The sequence below is a fragment of the Physella acuta genome, unplaced genomic scaffold, assembly GCF_028476545.2.
Source record: "Physella acuta isolate Inbredline_101_S28 unplaced genomic scaffold, ASM2847654v3 ptg000052l, whole genome shotgun sequence".
Lineage (NCBI taxonomy): Eukaryota > Metazoa > Mollusca > Gastropoda > Physidae > Physella > Physella acuta.
In genome coordinates this window covers 292,687-311,633 of record NW_026731572.1, presented here as the reverse complement: position 1 = coordinate 311,633, position 18,947 = coordinate 292,687, and the positions used below count along the sequence as shown (strand labels likewise).

At 31.7% G+C, this 18,947-nt stretch overlaps 2 protein-coding genes and 1 long non-coding RNA gene across 3 annotated transcripts; 2 read left to right on the top strand and 1 right to left on the bottom strand.

Annotated features, from left to right (window-relative positions):
* Nucleotides 1-445: 445 nt before the first annotated feature.
* LOC131946538 (uncharacterized) lies at nt 446-5,004 on the top strand. The gene is made up of 4 exons (XR_009387715.1): nt 446-598; nt 3,040-3,233; nt 3,514-3,596; nt 4,237-5,004. It is a non-coding gene; the product is annotated as an uncharacterized LOC131946538 (long non-coding RNA).
* Nucleotides 5,005-5,902: 898 nt separating this feature from the next.
* LOC131946537 (trafficking protein particle complex subunit 2-like protein) lies at nt 5,903-12,443 on the top strand. The gene is made up of 5 exons (XM_059307371.1): nt 5,903-5,996; nt 9,549-9,721; nt 10,961-11,048; nt 11,412-11,491; nt 12,034-12,443. Exons 1-5 carry the CDS (start codon nt 5,964-5,966, stop codon nt 12,074-12,076), a joined length of 417 nt encoding a protein of 138 aa, XP_059163354.1. The 5' UTR covers nt 5,903-5,963; the 3' UTR covers nt 12,077-12,443.
* Nucleotides 12,444-12,848: 405 nt separating this feature from the next.
* Nucleotides 12,849-18,917, bottom strand: LOC131946530 (translocon-associated protein subunit alpha). The gene is made up of 9 exons (XM_059307357.1): nt 18,722-18,917; nt 17,401-17,525; nt 17,212-17,302; nt 16,965-17,092; nt 16,541-16,672; nt 16,362-16,441; nt 15,984-16,062; nt 15,505-15,604; nt 12,849-13,585 (listed from the first exon to the last, which is right to left on the bottom strand). The coding sequence occupies exons 1-9, from the start codon at nt 18,795-18,797 to the stop codon at nt 13,506-13,508; spliced, it is 891 nt and encodes a 296-aa protein (XP_059163340.1). The 5' UTR covers nt 18,798-18,917; the 3' UTR covers nt 12,849-13,505.
* Between the last annotated feature and the right edge of the window lie 30 nt (nt 18,918-18,947).

Below are 18,947 nucleotides of genomic sequence, written 5' to 3'. Positions count from 1 at the left end.
AGAGGAAGATGACGATGAAGGTAGATCTGGTAAGCCGATGTTTTTTTTTTAAATAACCATAATTAAAAATAAAATGATGCTACTGAATACCTGATGTATTGTTATAAGTGTTTCAGTCATTTCCCCCCCCCCCCAGGGGGATAGAAACTTTCCGGGGGGGGGATCAATGTTAAAAAAATATATTTTCAATAAAATTTGTATTCTCTTCGAGGGGGGGGGGCGTGCTTCGGGGGAGCAGTGCACCCCTCCCGAAGAGATGCCTGAAAGAAACTATGATTGTACTGGCTAAGATATGGCGTATTTAATTAATCGGCATCTCAAACCATATTTTGCTTCGATATTAGTTAGTGAGTGTAATGCATTGTCTCAATTTTATCAAATGCAACCACATTATTATACATTAAATTATATAATTTTGCGAAATATTATCTGCATTTCCGGTTCAGACTTAGCTTTTAGAGTTAGCCTACCGTGTTTTCTTGTAGTGACTTCGCTATACTAACCGAGTGTCCAAGTCATAATTCCAGTTTTATATTATTTGTCTACATTTTAAAGTTTTTTTGGAGTGCTATTTTTAAAGATGCTTATCAAAGTTAAAGTACGTGATGTGTTTGAATTGTATTAACACAATTTTGTTAGATTTCATTTAGATCTAGACGTCTAGATCTAGATTATTTTTATTTTTAGAATAGGCCCTATAAATAAGAAGACTAAAGAAGAAGAATCAAGACAAAATTTCTGAAAATCTAGCTCATCTAGATCTAGATCTCTACCAATCTACATTAATTCAGTTAAAAATCTCATTGAACTTCTGTCTCTCTGAGTCTGTCTGTACTCAAGTGTGCCCTGTGTTAGATCTACTACTCTACTTGTTACTTGTTTGTCTGTAGTTAGTAGTTAGCCATGGTACTTATTACTACCTCTACAGCGGACACACTTGTAAAAGTAAAAGTGACTTAGTCACTTAATTTAGTAATAATTTATTGAACTACATTAAAAACATTTTAGTGAGGTTTAACTCCATTATTATATGTCATTATAATGTATTTTATTCCCTGCTTCACCTTCAGTTGAGCATAATTTATTATATATATTATATAGGCCTAGGCATAAACACAAATGAAACACAAAAGGATGCATCTATTCGGACCCGGGTCCCAATAGACACGACCGCTATTGGGACCCGGGTCCTAATAGCCTCGGCCGCTATTGGGACCAGCCAATAGAATTGCTAGATTTAGTTATACAAAAGTTCTTTTAAGATGCAGAATATTGCTTTTCTGTTTTGATTTTTTTCCCTTGTAATTCTAAATGATATATTGAGATCTTGCTTTAAATACCCGATATCATTACTGACAAATGTTATGATGAGCGGGTGTCGTTAGGTCTATAATATAATTATGGCATATGGTATGAACTTCTATGGCCGAGCGAATGTTGAGCGCGCATGTTAAGATGTGTTATATTTTTTTTTCTGTTAAACGTAATTTGATTTCATATATATATATATATATATATATATATATATATATATATATATATATATATATATATATATATATATATATATATATATATATATATATATATATAGTCCTATATATAATTGTCTAAAATAGCTCATATAGGCTGCAGACTACAGCTCCCGGGCCCGTTTTCTTGAACACGAATATCTCGCATGCGTTGTATTACGCTTTAATAGAAGCAATATGTAACATTTGAACTCACAATGCCCGTTTTTCCCTCTTGCTGGGTTGGGAGGGGGGGGGGGACGACTACGACGACGACAAATCTCGACAAGCTCATAGCAATGGTCTTGCTATGACGTATGCTATACGCCTACACTGTTCACATTTATACCAAAGCGAACACACAGTTAACCTAGGCTACATCGTGTCGGTATTTTTCTTGCGCTGACCAGAAAACGCTAGCGGGCGTTCAATGGATCAGCTATGTTTTTATAATTAGAGTGTTTAAAAACCTAAATCTAGAAAAAATATATAGTCTAAAAAAACAATTAAAAACAGACACTCATGCAATCAACTCAATGAAATGTTAAACTTTGATAAATACACTGTACTTCTCTCAAAAACGAGAGCTTTGATAGGTTCCGATTCCGTAACTAATAGAGAATCGGGGGGAGCTGCGTTCTCCACTCGACCACGACGTCTTACGATAATACCTAATTTTTTAATGATTTTGTATATAGAGCTAAATATAGGGTATTTAGAAATAGCAATGCAAGAACTAAAGCTAGCTAATCCGCATAACTAATTACAATAAAAGACAACAAAATACGAGCAAATACACAAGAAAAATCAAATAAATATAAAAGGTATAATTTTAATACAGGTTGTACAAGTGCTTAACGAACTTAATGCCGGGTCCCAATAGCGGCCGAGGCTATTAGGACCCGGGTCCCAATAGCGGCCGAGGCTATTGGGACCCGGGTCCGAATAGCCACTTCCAACACAAAAACTGTAGGAAAACACTAGATCCAGGCCTATTTCTTGATGAATTTTGTTTAAGTTTTTGATAATTTACTTTTGTCAAAACTTGAGAATTATCCAAATTTATAATAGTATTTAAATTTAAAATAGCTATTGCCCAAGATATGACATATGCTGATAATTAAAGTCAATGTGTACTCCCAGTGAACCCTTGACCATAGCCTATAAGGATTTTTCTCCTGCTGTTGAGAAATTGTGATCCGGTGATCACATGCTATTTAATTGTAACTGTAATGCTTATTTATATTTTTATATTGTATTTTACCTGTTCTAATTAAAACACAGATTCATTTTTAAAAAAAAAGTAGGCACCTGAATAAAATAGGTAAAATGGTGTTTTACCACATTTGACTACATCACTTAGCCATTAGCCTATTATATAGTATTTAACATAATGACTTAAGGATTACACTTTGATAATAAGACTAAATAATTATAATTTGATAATCAGACCTATTTAGTAAACAAAGTCAAGATCTAGGACAGATATGAAAATGTATTTTAATTTCAAATATTTCTTTTATTTCAGACTTTGACCGGTAAAGAGGTGAGTATTAATGATTAAAGCTGTAAAAAAAAATTTAAGTAGATATAACTAGGATTAAATTATTTTTGATATGGAAGGACATGATATATCAGTAACCTAGTTGAAATTGAAAATATTTCTGAATTTATTTACAATCATTGTTTCAGATTGAAATTGACATTGAACCAACAGACAAGGTAAAGTGGAAATGTTAAAAATGCTAAAAATTAGTCTACCTTTGCTGCTTGTCCACTATTTTTTATATAATGATTTTATCATAATAATGTACACACGTTAACTTGTGAGTAAGAGTTGGAATGTAAATATAAATAAAACTACATTTCTTTTAATATTCATATTTATGATTATTATTAGTATTAAAACTTAGAGCTATGTTTTATAGAACAGTTTATAGTTTTTTTATATTTTTATTTCTATACATTTTTATATAATGTTTTTATTTACATTCTAACAAAGGTTGAAAGAATCAAAGAACGAGTGGAAGAAAAGGAAGGCATTCCACCTCAACAGCAGCGACTTATTTTCAGTGGCAAACAAATGTAAGTAGCCCATAATAGACTGAATGGACACTCATCATTTTTGTGTAGTAAAGTTACCCTTTTGAATCTAGCTGTTCATGAGAAAAATGAAGTAGAGTTTACCTTTGCACTATCCCAGGCCACCTTACTTTCCCTAATGTGAGTCATGTACCCATCAGAGCTGGGTGGACTTTGTGACCGAATCGATCCTGAGATCTGAACTTGACTTTTGTGTTACCATTTTGTTTTAATTTTCTATTCATGTGGATTTTTAACAAAATGTCATTGAAAAATGCATCCTCATTTTGCGTGGACGTGTAGGAAGCGACATTCGTTTCTGCCTAAACTGTAAAGGGTTAAACAATGAATCTTAAGGTTTTGTTATTAACCAGCTATTGGTTGCATGATGATGAATTGCACCATCAATTCCTCTATATAAAAGCTTTAGTTGGCAACACTGTTCTGCTCCTTAATAGTTTCCTACTACAGATTGAGGCATCTTTGAAGTTTCCCTGGTCTTTATATAAAGTTGCTGATGGCACAAATAAAATATCCATGTTAGCCATACATTAGCTTGATATATTGATAAAAACATGGGGTAGGAGTAGAATACACATTTTATTTAGTAATGAACTGTTATTATTTTTTTCATGTGATCCAGGAATGATGAAAAAACAGCAAGTGATTATAAAGTGGCTGGAGGATCTGTCTTACATCTTGTACTTGCACTAAGAGGAGGATGTCTCTGAAAAATGAAAGAAATGTTTAACAAATAAATTTAAAATTAAATGCTTCATCAGTCACAGAATTTAATGTTCAAACAAGATTTGGTTGCTTTAAAATGATCCTTAAAAATGTTAAGTTTTTAGTACTGCACTTTGAAACTGTTAAAATGTAAAAAAAAATACCTTTTTTTTTTTACCTCAAGCCATAATGATTTCTTTAGAAAAAGATTTTATACAGTACTAAAACGTCTAAACTGGCTATTAAATGATGTAATATAGACTGTACAAAATATTTTTGAACTTTTTTTATTGTCAGTGTGAAATCAACAAAGTTGAATGGATGACTACATTATTATAAACACAATTATTATTTATTTTCTTCTGTTTTATATACTGACAAAAAGCATTGATAAAAAAGAAAAATATTTTCCAATTACTTTATAAGAACTAAAACTATCAAAACAAGAAAGAATTTTATGCTCACAAATTCCAGAAATGAATTAATTATAAAATTTTCACATTTATTTAGCTCTCAATACATCATCTTGTAATGATTTATTCATCACAAACTAGAAATAAATATAATACAGAAAACCTTTTTCTTATTAGGTATGATTAGATAATATTGAAGTGATTGTTTGTTTGTTTATTTTTGCTTATTTTCCTTTTAAATGTTTCATTTAACTGAATAAATGACTGTTTAAATAAAATTGTAATTCTTGTACACTTATTTTTAAAAAGAATTAATTATCAGAAAAAAAATCACTTGTCTGATTAAAAAAAGCTCATAATTTAGAAGTAATAATTATATAAATAATTTGGCAGAGAAAGCTGCTCTGAATATCATTTGAGCAAAAGTTTGAGTTACCAGTTAAAAGCATCTTCATAAGTTTTGTCTAAAGCTCCAATAGTTAAATAAGATACTACAGTGGAAAAATAATTGTTCATTATACCCTCATAATCAAATAGCCTAACAAGGCCAAAGAGTGACACAGCAGGTTTGATCTTTTGACTTGAATTAGGAAAGATAACTGTACAAGTACAAATGATCTGAAACCAACTCTCCTATTAAGACTTAATATTTTTTTACATGTGGTATAATCTAATCTACTTGGCTCCTAACTCGTGATTTCTTTTATTGGCTGATCAGAAACACTTCAGCCATGTTTATTTGAATGTCTTTCAACTCTCAGCAGTTTTTCAATATATCATTCTGCATCAAAACAACTTTTGGGGGGGGGGGGGGGGTTATCGTCCTTAACTACCTACTGATAGTGTTTTAAAGCAAATATTTTCAGTGGCAGCATTGGAACTGTCGAATTCACAAATTATGAATTACTGAAAAGTGTAAAATAAAACAACTAAATAGCGGCATACGATACGCCGCGGGTCGGCTCGTTATTTAAATTTAGTGTCCTTGGCATGTGTTTGTTTGATTTACTTTTTTTTATTATTACTAGTGCGACTGAGTAGTACTATTTTAAATATAGAGTCTATATAGAATCTAGATAAAAAGTCTAGATCTATAAAAATTAGACCGAGCGGTGGACAGACACGAAAACTGCTAGGCCAGGCCCAGACTACGTGCCATTTTGACGCTAAGAAACAAAATTCTAAATTTAGAACTACACTAGTCTAGCTAGCAGTTTAATTTTTAAGTAAAATGGCCGTCTGTGTTGCAGTCATAGCCAAAGAGGTAAGCTGAAACCTTTAGGCTTACTTTTGATTAAAATTATCACTCTATTTCATCTCTAAATCTAGATTGAACTGGATTTTCACAACTCTAAAAACAAAACGGTAATCTATCGTATTAGACATGCATTAGGTACGTAAAATAAAATCGGCCTAAAATTTAAATCGAAGTGACTACTCGACTCGGGGAAGATTTTTCGGTAATCTATCGGTTTGGGTACGTAAAATCGCCCGCGGCTATTTATGTACGAAAACGTTACCTCATTGTCAAGGCATTAATAGATGTTTATTGTCATACTTTTGTGTCAAATGTTATAGATAAATGAATAATAAACCTAAATCAATTGCTAAATATATCGATATAGGCCAGAAATTAACTTTAAACAGCAGTATCTGAGAGCAAGATTTGCTATATAAACAGCAGCCATTTGTAAAATAGAGTGGCTTCCCCCTGAATCTGGCGCTAAAAGCTTATAAAAATAAAACTTAGACAAGATGGCTGCTATAGTAAATGAGCATGGTTGCATCTGTTGGAAACATCGCTAGTCTTCATTTATTACGGAAAAGTTTTAATTCAATTGTTTAAAAACAGGTACATAAATGAATCAAGGAAACATTTTTGAATTTTTTAAAACATAAATCCTCCTCAAAATGTGAAATAATTATTAAAATTTAAGGAGTCACCTGTTTTTCACATTACAAATCGCGGGCGATTTTACGTACCCAAAACGATAGATTACCGATTTTTCTCCCCAACGTCTCCACTTAGTCGGCAAAAGATAGCTCTGCGCATGCGCAGTGACCGAGGGTTAGGGGTAGGATTAGGGTTAGAGTTAGGGTTAGGGGATGTTTATAGATACCAGTGTCCAATAATGGAATCTTCTTTAAAAAAGGGGTGTTGGGTTGTTACTGTTAGTAGAGGAGCTTACACTTTTCGGACACACATAGCGAAAAAACGCAACGTAAAAATTCCATGCGGTCTCATTCAGTAACCGCTTAACATAGAAAACAAAAAAAAGTATCATATCTATCCGCAACCATTCTACTTTAATAATGTGTGTGTCATTTTTTATTCATACGCATAGAACTTAAGCTATTCTTGTTATAGTGACTGGGGGGTCTTAACGTGTGTTCGAACACATGTAATACAGTTTTACATGTGTTCGGACACCTTTACCCGTCATCGGACATAGCACTTTTTGTTCATTTAGAATAATTTAAAGTCAATTTAATGAATAAAAACATATATTATATGCATTTATATTGTGTTATTGATTGTTTGTGAGGTAATTTTAATAGTATAAAACCTTTTTCCCACACTCCCAAAGTTCATCCCATTCAGCCATTGCGGCTCGCGCAGTACGCTGCTAAGCCAGCCAGGTCACATGATTCCCCCTCCTCTTTTGCATTCCACTGCCTTCTTGACCTTATTTTGACCCTTTCCCTTCAATAACCAGCCCCTTTTATGCTCTAAATTCTTATTTAATAATATTTTTGTGTTGCTGTCCGATCCCATGTAAGGCCAAATAAGTTAGCGAACACCCCTTTTTTATTGTTCAAGCACGAAAAAACCCATTAACCTTGACATTTACGATGTTCCATACATATATAGAAGCTATTTATAGTGTAACCTTTTAGCTAAGCAGTGATTGGTTCAAGTTTTGCCCCTAAGTCCAACCCTAGGTCACTTCATCCGGCTGGTGTAAAAATAGAAATGTGCGTACCATGCAACGTTAAAAAATTTCTAAAAATAATTCTTGAGAAAGGAAACGGAAGTACTTGACACGGAAGTGTTCATAAATGAACAGTTTACGTGCAGGCGCCGTGGTTTCGCGTGAGACATGCTAATTAAAGTTTCTATGAGCCAAAAACCGACGAAGTGTTCGGTCCTACGTAATTTTTGGTGTGTGTCCGAAAAGTGTAAACTCCTCTAGTTATTATTGTAATCTCGACTAATTTTATGGTTAGAAATTAGCCCAGGGTTAGGCGTATGGTTGGACCAGGGTTGGGGTTAGGGTTAGGGACACTGGTTAGCATTGACATTGGTCATTAGCCAGCCATGTGTGTATTTAGTTAAGTACCAGTAACCTAACACCCCTTTTTTAAAGAAGATTCCATTATCAGACACCGGTGTAAACATTCTCCTGGGTTAGGGATAGGATTAGATTAGGGTTAGGGATAGGATTGATTAGGGTTGGTGCTAGGGTTCTGCGGTTGTAAACACACGCATGCGCAGTACCATCGAAAACATCCCAGCGAAGGCAAGTCGTAGTTTCTCTCTATTGCGCATGCGTATCGCAAGCGTATCTTGTTCCGGCTAGCATCAGCCAATTTAAATAGGTAATGTGAAAAAAAGAAAAAGACAAAAAAAAAGGTGACATTAATTAGTAATTAATCATTAAATTAAAAATTAAATAATCGACAAAGGTATTTGAGAGGCCCATTAATTAATTTGAAAATCTTGCACGGCATAGTTACAATTAATATGGTTATAAAATTCTGTCTGTCTGTTTTTTTTCGGACATTACTAAAGATAATAGATTGGATGTATTTGATGTTTTTAAGGGGGTCGGCGTGGTCGAGTCGGTAAAGCTCATGGTTGCTAAACCAAAAAGTCTCGAGTTCGAACCCTCGGGCAGATTAGGCTTGATAGCTGGGGACAGCCACTCTTCACTGAGAGACAACACCAAAATCAAACAACTGCTGCCTTGTAGAATGTAGTTTGTTCTTGGTTGGACAAAGGCTATGGAAGCAAATCCAAAAAAAAAGCAGGCTGAAATCGGAGTCAATGGCCCATTACCAGTTGACACGTATACTTAATTTTGTTTGGGGGGAATAACATACCTGTGTGAATAAACATATTCAAGAATGAAATAGTGAAGAACAAACTTGTCCCATGATAATCTCAGGTCACTGTTGATGTTAGCGGCATCAGATCTAAAGCCAGAAATGTCTGCTATTCTGGCATCCAGGAATAAATGTCACCATTCACACTAATACAGGTGTTCATGTGTTGTGTATCAATGTGTTATTAAAAAATAACTGAATAAAATAATATTAAATAAGTAATTAAAACCAGCATTTGTGTTTTGATTCTTTTTTATTTGGACCTCGTGTTGTTGGCCCTCGAACAGCAATTTGAAAGTTAATGCAGGCCTGCGTCTGAACAGTTTGGAGACCCCTGCTTTAGACTACAAGACTGTGATTTTTAGTCTTTAATTCATTCTTAAGATATTTCTTAACTAAGCCTAACTATTAGTAGAAGCAGATCTATTTTTTAATTTATTATATTATTTAAAAAATACATTCTTGAAATTTTGAGAGTAATCTAGAATCCCAGATCTGACCCAGCATAGTTAAGTAATGTGAATTAATTAATTAGAATTTGTAGGCATTACAAAATAAACATAATTGTTTATGGCTTATTAGAATGTATCAATATATTTAATAATAAATAACATTTACAGGTCCCAAGTTAAGTACTTAAGTAGTACTTGCTGTTTGTAGAATATTTTTTGTTTTATTAGTAAAACTGTGTTAACTTATTTTATTTCAGAATTATCCACTTTTCATAAAAACAGTCGCAACTGAAAATGAATTGAAGTTTTATTACACTGTACACACCTCACTGGATGTAGTTGAAGAAAAAATTAGTTCAGTTGGCAAAAATGTAAATGATTTAAGAGAGCTATACTTGGGCCTTCTATACCCTACTGAAGATTACAAAGTGTATCCTTTATATTTTATACATTTTAGTTTGGTTGACTGCATTTTATTAAAATATGAGTTCACATTTAGTCACGACAATTTTTATATTTTTTACTTTTTATTTTCAAGACCCATCTTTGAATCTTTGTTAGAGTATGGGAATAGTTGTCTAGGTTAGAAGTCTAGCTGGACTTTCTTTTTTTCAGCTTTATTAGTGGACTTTAAATAATATGCAGTGGTACTTAAAAAATGTACAGTGGTACCTCAAGATACAAATTTTTTTGGTTTAGTAACCTTGCTCATATGTCATTTTGCTCATATTTTTCAGTTCCAGACCCCAAAATGGCATTCTAGTTGTTTTTATTAAGTATTGTTAGGAAGTGGTTGTAATCTCAAAACAATGTGTATATTTCCTCTCAGCATTGATTATTTAGCTTCAATTTGTAGGCATACACATTTTTAGAATTTTTGAACTATGTTAATTTTTTTTAATAGTACAAATGGCATTAATACTATAATTTTTTAATGCATTATATTTATATTGTGGTTATTAAGGTTATGGGTAAGGGTTAGGAAATAGCTTAATGATTTTAATCAGAGCAAATATTAAGAAATAAACATCTTTTGGAGCATCTGTTTGCAATGTAGGTTGTTTTTTTAACCTCGCTAATTTCTTGTTATGATAGAGGAAATTAACAATGCTCTCACTCTCATTTCCTCTCAACTAAAAGAGGATATAAGCAGTGTTTATTTTATTGACAGACTGGGTCTTGGCCTTTTTTTTTGTTACTGATTTTCATTTGCTGGTTATAAAAAAAAAATGTGTCTAAGGTTCCACATTTCTGAAATTTTACTCTACATTTTATATTTTTAAAAACTCATGTTATTAGGGCACATATGTAAAGGTACTACTGTATTTCTTTTTTGTCCCTCCCTGAAAAAATAATTAATAAAATACAAGATAAAGCAGTTATTAGCTCATGGTGTTTTAAGAGTTGGTGGATAATTTAAAGTAAAGAATCCAGACACATAATTTTAATATTTAAAATTAAACTATATTGTGTAATGTAGTTTAAAAAATAAAAACATGGATACATTTAAAGAACAAAATTTATTTAAATTTTTATTCATTGACTCAACATCTGCTTTATTTTAAATGTTATTACATTTTTGCTGTAGAATAGAATAATCCAGGAGTATCTAGATACTATTACTAAATACTATGATAAGTAACATGAAACCTTAACATGAAAAATGTAGTTATGGCTATGTAACAAATACAAAAGTGAAATTTGTGATTGTTGTAGATTCTTTGAATGCATCTCTCAGAGACAATGAGATTAGAACAGTAAGTACATGTGTTTGTTTTTCAAGTAGTATAATTAAAATATTTAAAAAAAAATTAATAACTCCTATACCAAACCACTAAACTCAGTTGATTGCATTACATAATATCTGGCAACCATGGCAAATTATGCCTCGAAACTAACACTTAACATGTCATAATTTTACGAAGTATGACATTTATTTCATCAGTATTAAATAAGAAAACCCTATCAAGATTGTTTCTTTCAATTTTCATCATGTGTGTAGTAAAATACTTCCAATATCAAATCTGATAAAATAATAGGATACAGAACTACCTTAATCATATTTTATATTTATAACTCGCTACCACTTAAAATCCAGTTACAATTTTTTTTAAACTCAGATGTTCAAAAAGCTACATAATGCTTATGTTGATATGCTGTGCAATCCATTTTACAAGCCTGGAGAAAATATAACATCAAAGTAAGAACTTGCCTGTATTATATTGTTTGCTTGAGTTTTAACACATTTTAAATTTACCTAGCAACTGTATTTAAAGTTAAGAAAGCTTAAAATAATGCAATAAAAATGTATATTGTATTAACATTTACATTCATATAGGACATAGTGCTTTCTGGTTATTGCACATCTGGGAGATGTAGCTTGTATAATGTACATGTCTGACTGTTATTTACCTGACATTTCTGACAGTGGTGATATAGGAGTTTGTAGAACACCAATGTGGCTAAACTATAATACTAAAAACAATGTCTGTGTATAATGCACTACTCACAACGATGGAACCATATTAATTAAATTTACCATGAAGTTTTCTTTTTTAAAAAATAGGATAAACTAGCATTACAAATACAAGATTGATAGTGAATTCAACGTTTCTCGAGTAGTAGTAGCTGTCGGATGCATGCTTTAAATTATTATTTAGATATTAAAAAACTTCCTTTCACATATTGATATACATCTTTAGTTTTAAAAATTATTGTAATACATTTTTTTTTAAATTTCAGAGTATTTGAAAATGTGGTAACAGCTATGTTGCAACAGGATTAAGACTATTTTTATGATCCTTCCAAGTGATTATATGACATAAATGATTCCCAATAAAAAATCAGTGCAATATGTAAGATTGTACACTGTTATTATCATTCCTTAAACAATATTCTTAACTCATTAGTTAAGAAAATGTACTTTGGTTATGTAAATGTTTGTAATTTCATTTTAATGCAATGTGTAACTTTGTATTGTAGATGTGACTTGCCAAGGTGGCTTTAGATTTATGTAATTGTGTAAATAAAATCTTGAAATCATGTATCTTCTCAGTTGAATTGTGCCAGACTGATCTAATTATGCAGTTGGACATTAACAATATCATGTATAGATATCCATTTTTCACTTGCATTAATTTATAAAACACAATAAGCATATTATTATACTTAAATTAGCCATAAAATCCCCCCCCCCCCAATTTCCTTTTTAGGGTTCTACATTGCAGCACCACTACAAAATCTGCATAAAATAACACAATTTTTCAATTCTTGCTAAAAGTATGGTATGTGACAACTTATATGCAAGAATTTGTTCTTAATAAAGACCTATACATGTATAGACATCCAGGTGGATGTGATTTATGTTCTCCTACACAAGAATAAATAGGTTTGTAAAAAAAAAAAAAGAAGTGGTTCTGAAAGATAAAAAAGCAAAAATATCAGATGTATAATTTTGACTAGTGTCCAGCCATTTTGAACTTCAGATTTATTTGATATTTATGTACAACGCCATTTAATAAAAACAAACATTCACATCTAAGAAACAAACCAACAGAGTAGGTCTAAAGAATTTAATGACTCACTGATACACTAGCAAATTCAATAATCATTAACAGTGAAATTTTGAACCAACCACACGAATTCTCACACATTTGGAATGAAATTCAACATTTTCCCAATAATTTGGCTAACATAGTCAAAATAACTTAATTTTACCAAACATGATGGAATATGTACCATCCAAATAAAAAATGCTTGTGAAACATCCTAAAATGTCCACTGATTCTATTAAAACAAACTACACATTCCTTGTAAATTATTTAAACACAACTTGTACAACAGCTAATTCTCAAAGTGTTTTCAGTCACATTGATTACCAAAATGATCAACTATGTCAGTACAGCTGTAAATATGAATTATTTAGTGGACAATTATTTCACCCAAAAGCAATTCACACACCATTTGGTCACAAATAAAAGATTGACTTTAAAAAGTACAATAAGTAATTAAAATTAGATACATTCTGAAACATTTTTAAAACAATATCAAGAATGGTTCCTATTTTCTTCACAATCAGAAACATGAAAATGAGCCTCCATTATGTAAATGGATATGAATAATCCACATCACTAAGATAAATATGCAATTATATGTTAAATGAAAATGGCAAACATTGACAAAGTAATTCTGTGAAATCTAGAAATTATCAATTTCTACTCTTCACCTGACCCTGTAGATCTCAGATTTCGTCTTTGCCTTGGTGACTGTTTGGGAGAACGCCTTGGTGATTTGTCTGTCATTTTAAAAAAATTACATGTACCATGGGCATGGAATAAATTTTTTAAACCCTCCCCCCACACTCTATTTGCTTAAATAATAACATGGCTACTATATTTGCTACTAGGTAACTTTTAATTTAATGCTTACACTACAGAAAATGTATAATTTGATGTCACATCAGAATTTATTATGCCTTAGTAACAGTAACTTTTAAAACAAACTCTGCTTCTACACAATTAGCTTTATGGATTATGTATGAAGCATTCTACACACAGCTTGACATAAGATACAAGCCATGCTCTAGTGCTGCTTTTAATTTAGCAAGCCCTCAGGAAGGTCATACCAATTGGGTATAATCTGCTGTTTCCTTGCAAATTAATAGTCCGATTTAACTTCTAAAAAATTAAATACTATACTAATTACAAAATCAATTTAACCATTAATGTCCCGTAACGCCCGCTGCCGCCCGACACCGTTAATGTCCCGTAACGCCCGCTGCCGCCCCCGCTTACAATACGCATAGAAAAATCAAATTTGTTTCATTAAAATTTGGCCTACAAATCCTAATTTTTAACTAAACAGGAAGTCGGATAGTTTCAGCATCCTCCTTTTCCGGTCTTCTAATTTCAATGGCGCTTTTGAAAGATAAAAAAGAATAGTTTCTTTCTATCTCGAAATTTTAGACTCATCTGTCCTATTTTTAGTAGATTTAATATTAAAAATTAAATAAAATAATGCCTCTAAACGTATCTAGGCATGTATTTTATGAATTATATATCTTAAACATAACCAAATTGATATTTAACTGTTAAATTCGATGCATAGTTGTTTAGACAAAAATAAAGTTAACTACCGAAAATGACCTGTTTTGAATTTTCTCCGACATTTTTTATTTTTATACTGTACTTGTACTGAATATAATATATTCTATTTAATACTGTTGGAAAGCCAGGTTTATTATCAACATTAAGCAGTAGTTTTTATCTTAATTTTCAATTTCATTTAGACAAAAACAAATATTTTGTGAAACTATTCACTTGATCATACAGAGTTATGCTCCTTACATTGGGAGCATAGAAAAATTAAATTTGTTTCATTAAAATTTGGCCTACAAATCCTAATTTTTAACTAAACAGGAAGTCGGATAGTTTCAGCATCCTCCTTTTCCGGTCTTCTAATTTCAATGGCGCTTTTGAAAGATAAAAAAGAATAGTTTCTTTCTATCTCGAAATTTTAGACTCATCTGTCCTATTTTTAGTAGATTTAATATTAAAAATTAAATAAAATAATGCCTCTAAACGTATCTAGGCATGTATTTTATGAATTATATATCTTAAACATAACCAAATTGATATTTAACTGTTAAATTCGATGCATAGTTGTTTAGACAAAAATAAAGTTAGCTACCGAAAATGACCTGTTTTGAATTTTCTCCGACATTTTTTATTTTTATACTGTACTTGTACTGAATATAATATATTCTATTTAATACTGTTGGAAAGCCAGGTTTATTATCAACATTAAGCAGTAGTTTTTATCTTAATTTTCAATTTCATTTAGACAAAAACAAATATTTTGTGAAACTATTCACTTGATCATACAGAGTTATGCTCCTTACATTGGGCCGTCATGGGTGGAGTTTTGGTAGAATGAATGGGACATTAATGGTTAATGGGCCGATCGAAAAAAAAAAAAACCAACTCAGAAGTTGCCAAAATGTAAGGGTTATTACAGTGGGATTAGTAGCAACCATAGGGACCTAGAACTTGAAATGATTACCATAAGAAAATCAATATTGAAGGGCCAAAACAGGACTTTTGCAGAAGCACAGTTCAAGCCCCAAATTGTTAAAATAGAAAAATTAAATTTAAATGTGCCTCCCCCCCTACTGTCAAAGTTTAAAGTTTTTTTACGGCAAATAAAACAACTTACTTAATCCTTGCAATGTCTCTTTTGGAAGCCAATCATAATCAACATCTGTATTTTGAGTACCCATTTCTACTGGTTGTCTAGGCTTAGAAAGGCGTTTTCGCTGCAATTTAAAATGATTAATAAATGTATATTATAAAATAAAAAAAATTAGAAATGAGTGCTTATTAAATTACTTTGTAACTTTATTAGTCTATTTTACTCCACTGACATACAGGGGTGTAAAATTGTCATAATCTTCATTAACACTAGCCTAGCACCACAATTAATTAGGTTTTCAAACATGAAAATATCAGCCCACGAAGCTAATTAGATTACACACATAGAATACCAATAACCATAATTGTTAGCAGCACTACAAACAACAGGATAAAAATCAAGTCTAGTCAAGTGCTGAAATTTACTGTAGCAAGCCCTCAGGAAAACAATACCATGGACAGGGTACCATTTGCTGTTTCCTTGCACATACTGTTCTTACTCACCCCAAAATTAGAGACAAGCTGTTGAGCTCCAACAAGCAGTAAAATAATAATAGCTGCCAAAAAGACATACAAGAAAAATCTGAAAAAGAAAAAAATTCCTTTAAAAATAAACAAAATATACAAAAAAAAAAAAGCATTAATAAAATCAATGTAGGCAAGCCTTTATCCCAAGAATTCCTGTCAGAATTCTTAGGTCAAACAGACCTCCTCATTGTGTAGCAAGTAATTTAAAAAACAGCACACAATAGCATGTTGCAATGTTTTAAAAACTTGCAAAAGACCAAAGTGAAAAACAACCTATGCTGAATTATTTTTTTTACTAGTCTGACCAGTTCCATATGTCACAAAAAGTAATCCTTGTTGAAAGTTACTACTTACGTTTCACCATCAAGCCCTTCATCAGGATCAACAACTTGAATAGTTTCATTAAAAACTGCATTCTGATAAACAATGCCATTCTGTAAATACAAGATTGTCATAAGTGAAAATCAACATCATTTATTGCCTGAAAATAGCAAATATTTTAAAATTCAAAAGGGCCACAACTAAAAACTTACAGAATCCTTGTAATTTAGAGTAACTGTTAATCCAAATGGCCGTGCACTGAATGCTTCATTTGGTACGAAACCATACTCAAAGGTTGCTTGTCTTTTGGGTTCAACAACTGCATTGTAAGCCACAGTAGTAAACTGGAAAAAGAAATAACAGACATTGAGACTTTTAAGTTGCTAAAAACACACATGTTCAACAGTGTATGATGCACTAACCACAAAACTAGTGAATCTTTGACCCAATTTTATAACTATTACAATTAAAATAATAGATTTTGGAAAAAAATAAAACACCAAAAGCTCTGAGTTTAGCTATTGACAGTGCAAATGGGATACCTAGAAATTATGTCTTTAAAAGATTTATTCATAACAATAAAAATGTTTTCTTACCAACTTATTTAATAATTTACAACAAGTATAAAGGTCTTACATTTTGTAAAAAGAAACTGTAATCTTGAGGATATCTAAATGAAGCCTCCATGCTATCGACTAAAAAGTCCAAATTGCCTTTATTGGTGAAACCAACCAGTATTCTAACTTGTTTTCCAGCAGGCAGTTCTTAAAGAGGAATAAAAATTGGATCAGACTAAAATAATGAACTGAAAAAAAAAAAACAGTTGCATGAATAAATAAGTATATAAACAGATACAAACAAAAAATATAATAAGACTACTAACCTAGAGGATTACCAGGTTTGGTAAAGAGAATGAACGTGTCAGCATCTGGAGAAGGCTTGAGAGAAACACTTTCTTCACTTGTTTCCTCTTCCTTTTGAAAATATTAGATGAGCAACAAGTAAATAAAAAAAACTGTGGTTAATAAACAAGAACAAGGTTTAAACGTGCATTTATAAATAAAACTGATACCTTTTCGGTTTCCACCACAGGAGTTTCTTCTTCCGTATCATCCTCACCAACTGCCTCAGTTTCTACAGTAGCTTCATCATCTTCACCTTCTAAGACATCTTGTGCAAAGGCAAGATTGCTCCCCCCTGAAAAAAAAAAAGAATGCACTTAGTAACTGTGAATATATGCCCCAATAAAAGTATTTTAATTTATAGATAATGTATGAAGCATTCTACACACAGCTTGATATGAGATACAAGCCATGCTCTAGTGCTGCTGTTTAATTTAGCAAGCCCTCAGGAAGGTCATACCAATTGGGTATAATCTGCTGTTTCCTTGCAAATCGGCAGTCCATTAAAAACAAGGAAGAAAAAACATGTAAACACTGATCAAGATTAAGAGTAGCCAGCATGCCCATTAGATTTGATGATTTTACTTAGATATTCCAAACCAAATAAGTATTTTCAGTAGAATAAAAATGAAGTATTTTTCTGATTAATTACCCGAACAGCAGTTTAGTACCAAAAAATAAATAAAACAACCACCAGCAACCAATATAATGTTGCATTGTTCTGCTAGAATGTTTATTTTGGAATACACCAAATACACATATGCCAATGTTATGCAGCTAACAATATCCATAATGGTTAACCCCATCCCTAGTCCTGCCATTATTATTTAATATTTACCATATGCTAAGCCCTGATTTCTAACTATAAAACTAGACAGGATTACAATACTACCAACATACCTATAGATCTAGTATTATCTGAAGAGTTCTTGTCGACAGAAAATAACTCAAGTACTAGACTTCTAGATTCCTAGTAAAACTACTAATAGACACTACTATGACAGCTAGATCTAATAGTTTTGTGTAGAAAAGAAAGTAGGGCCTACACGAGCCAACAGTGTGTAAAGAAGTTTTCATTGTTATAAACTACTTCTAGATATCTAGTAGATCTATATAATATAATGGATAAATGCCAGCTGACATACACAACCTAAACAGCCAAACACAAAAGAACATAATTTAAAAAGCTATCTAATATTAATTTTTATATTTCATTTTCAAGTTCTGCTGGCTGCTCACTCATTTCAGAGACAGGTTGTAGATCTAGAAATAATCATTTAAGATCTAGAATCTGTGTACTTATGAATAGGTCTATAACAATACAAGTTGACGGACTGCACAGATAATCTAAACAATGCAATAATTAAAACAAATTTAATGTACACATTTCAAAAGCAAGAATAAGAAATATTGACAGGTGAATACAAATATTTGCCACGTATATAGCGTTAATAGTTAATAAACAAAAGATCCAATGTTTAAAATATTTACCATGGTCGACAAAAACTACTGTTGTTGGAATAATAAGTAGTAGAAGAAGAAGAAAGTTTCCAAATATTTTCGCCATTTCTTAGGCGAAAATGTTAAATATCAAATATGATGGTTGCGGATACCGGTAGAAAATAAATTTCAAGCTACATCAACAACGGCAGATACCGGAACTTAACATCAACGGAAACAAACCCTTCATCGTAAAGTAGATGATGTTTCATTGGCA

Coding starts and splice junctions, on each gene's coding strand:
- LOC131946530 (XM_059307357.1), bottom strand. CDS start 18,797: ATGGCGAAAATATTTGGAAACTTTCTTCTTCTTCTACTACTTATTATT. Junction 17,093..17,211: donor CAAACCTGGTAATCCTCTAG/GTTAGTAGTCTT, acceptor TTCCTCTTTAAG/AACTGCCTGCTGGAAAACAA. Junction 16,442..16,540: donor CTCTAAATTACAAGGATTCT/GTAAGTTTTTAG, acceptor TTGTATTTACAG/AATGGCATTGTTTATCAGAA.
- LOC131946537 (XM_059307371.1), top strand. CDS start 5,964: ATGGCCGTCTGTGTTGCAGTCATAGCCAAAGAG. Junction 9,722..10,960: donor CCTACTGAAGATTACAAAGT/GTATCCTTTATA, acceptor TGAAAAATGTAG/TTATGGCTATGTAACAAATA. Junction 11,049..11,411: donor GAGACAATGAGATTAGAACA/GTAAGTACATGT, acceptor TTTTAAACTCAG/ATGTTCAAAAAGCTACATAA.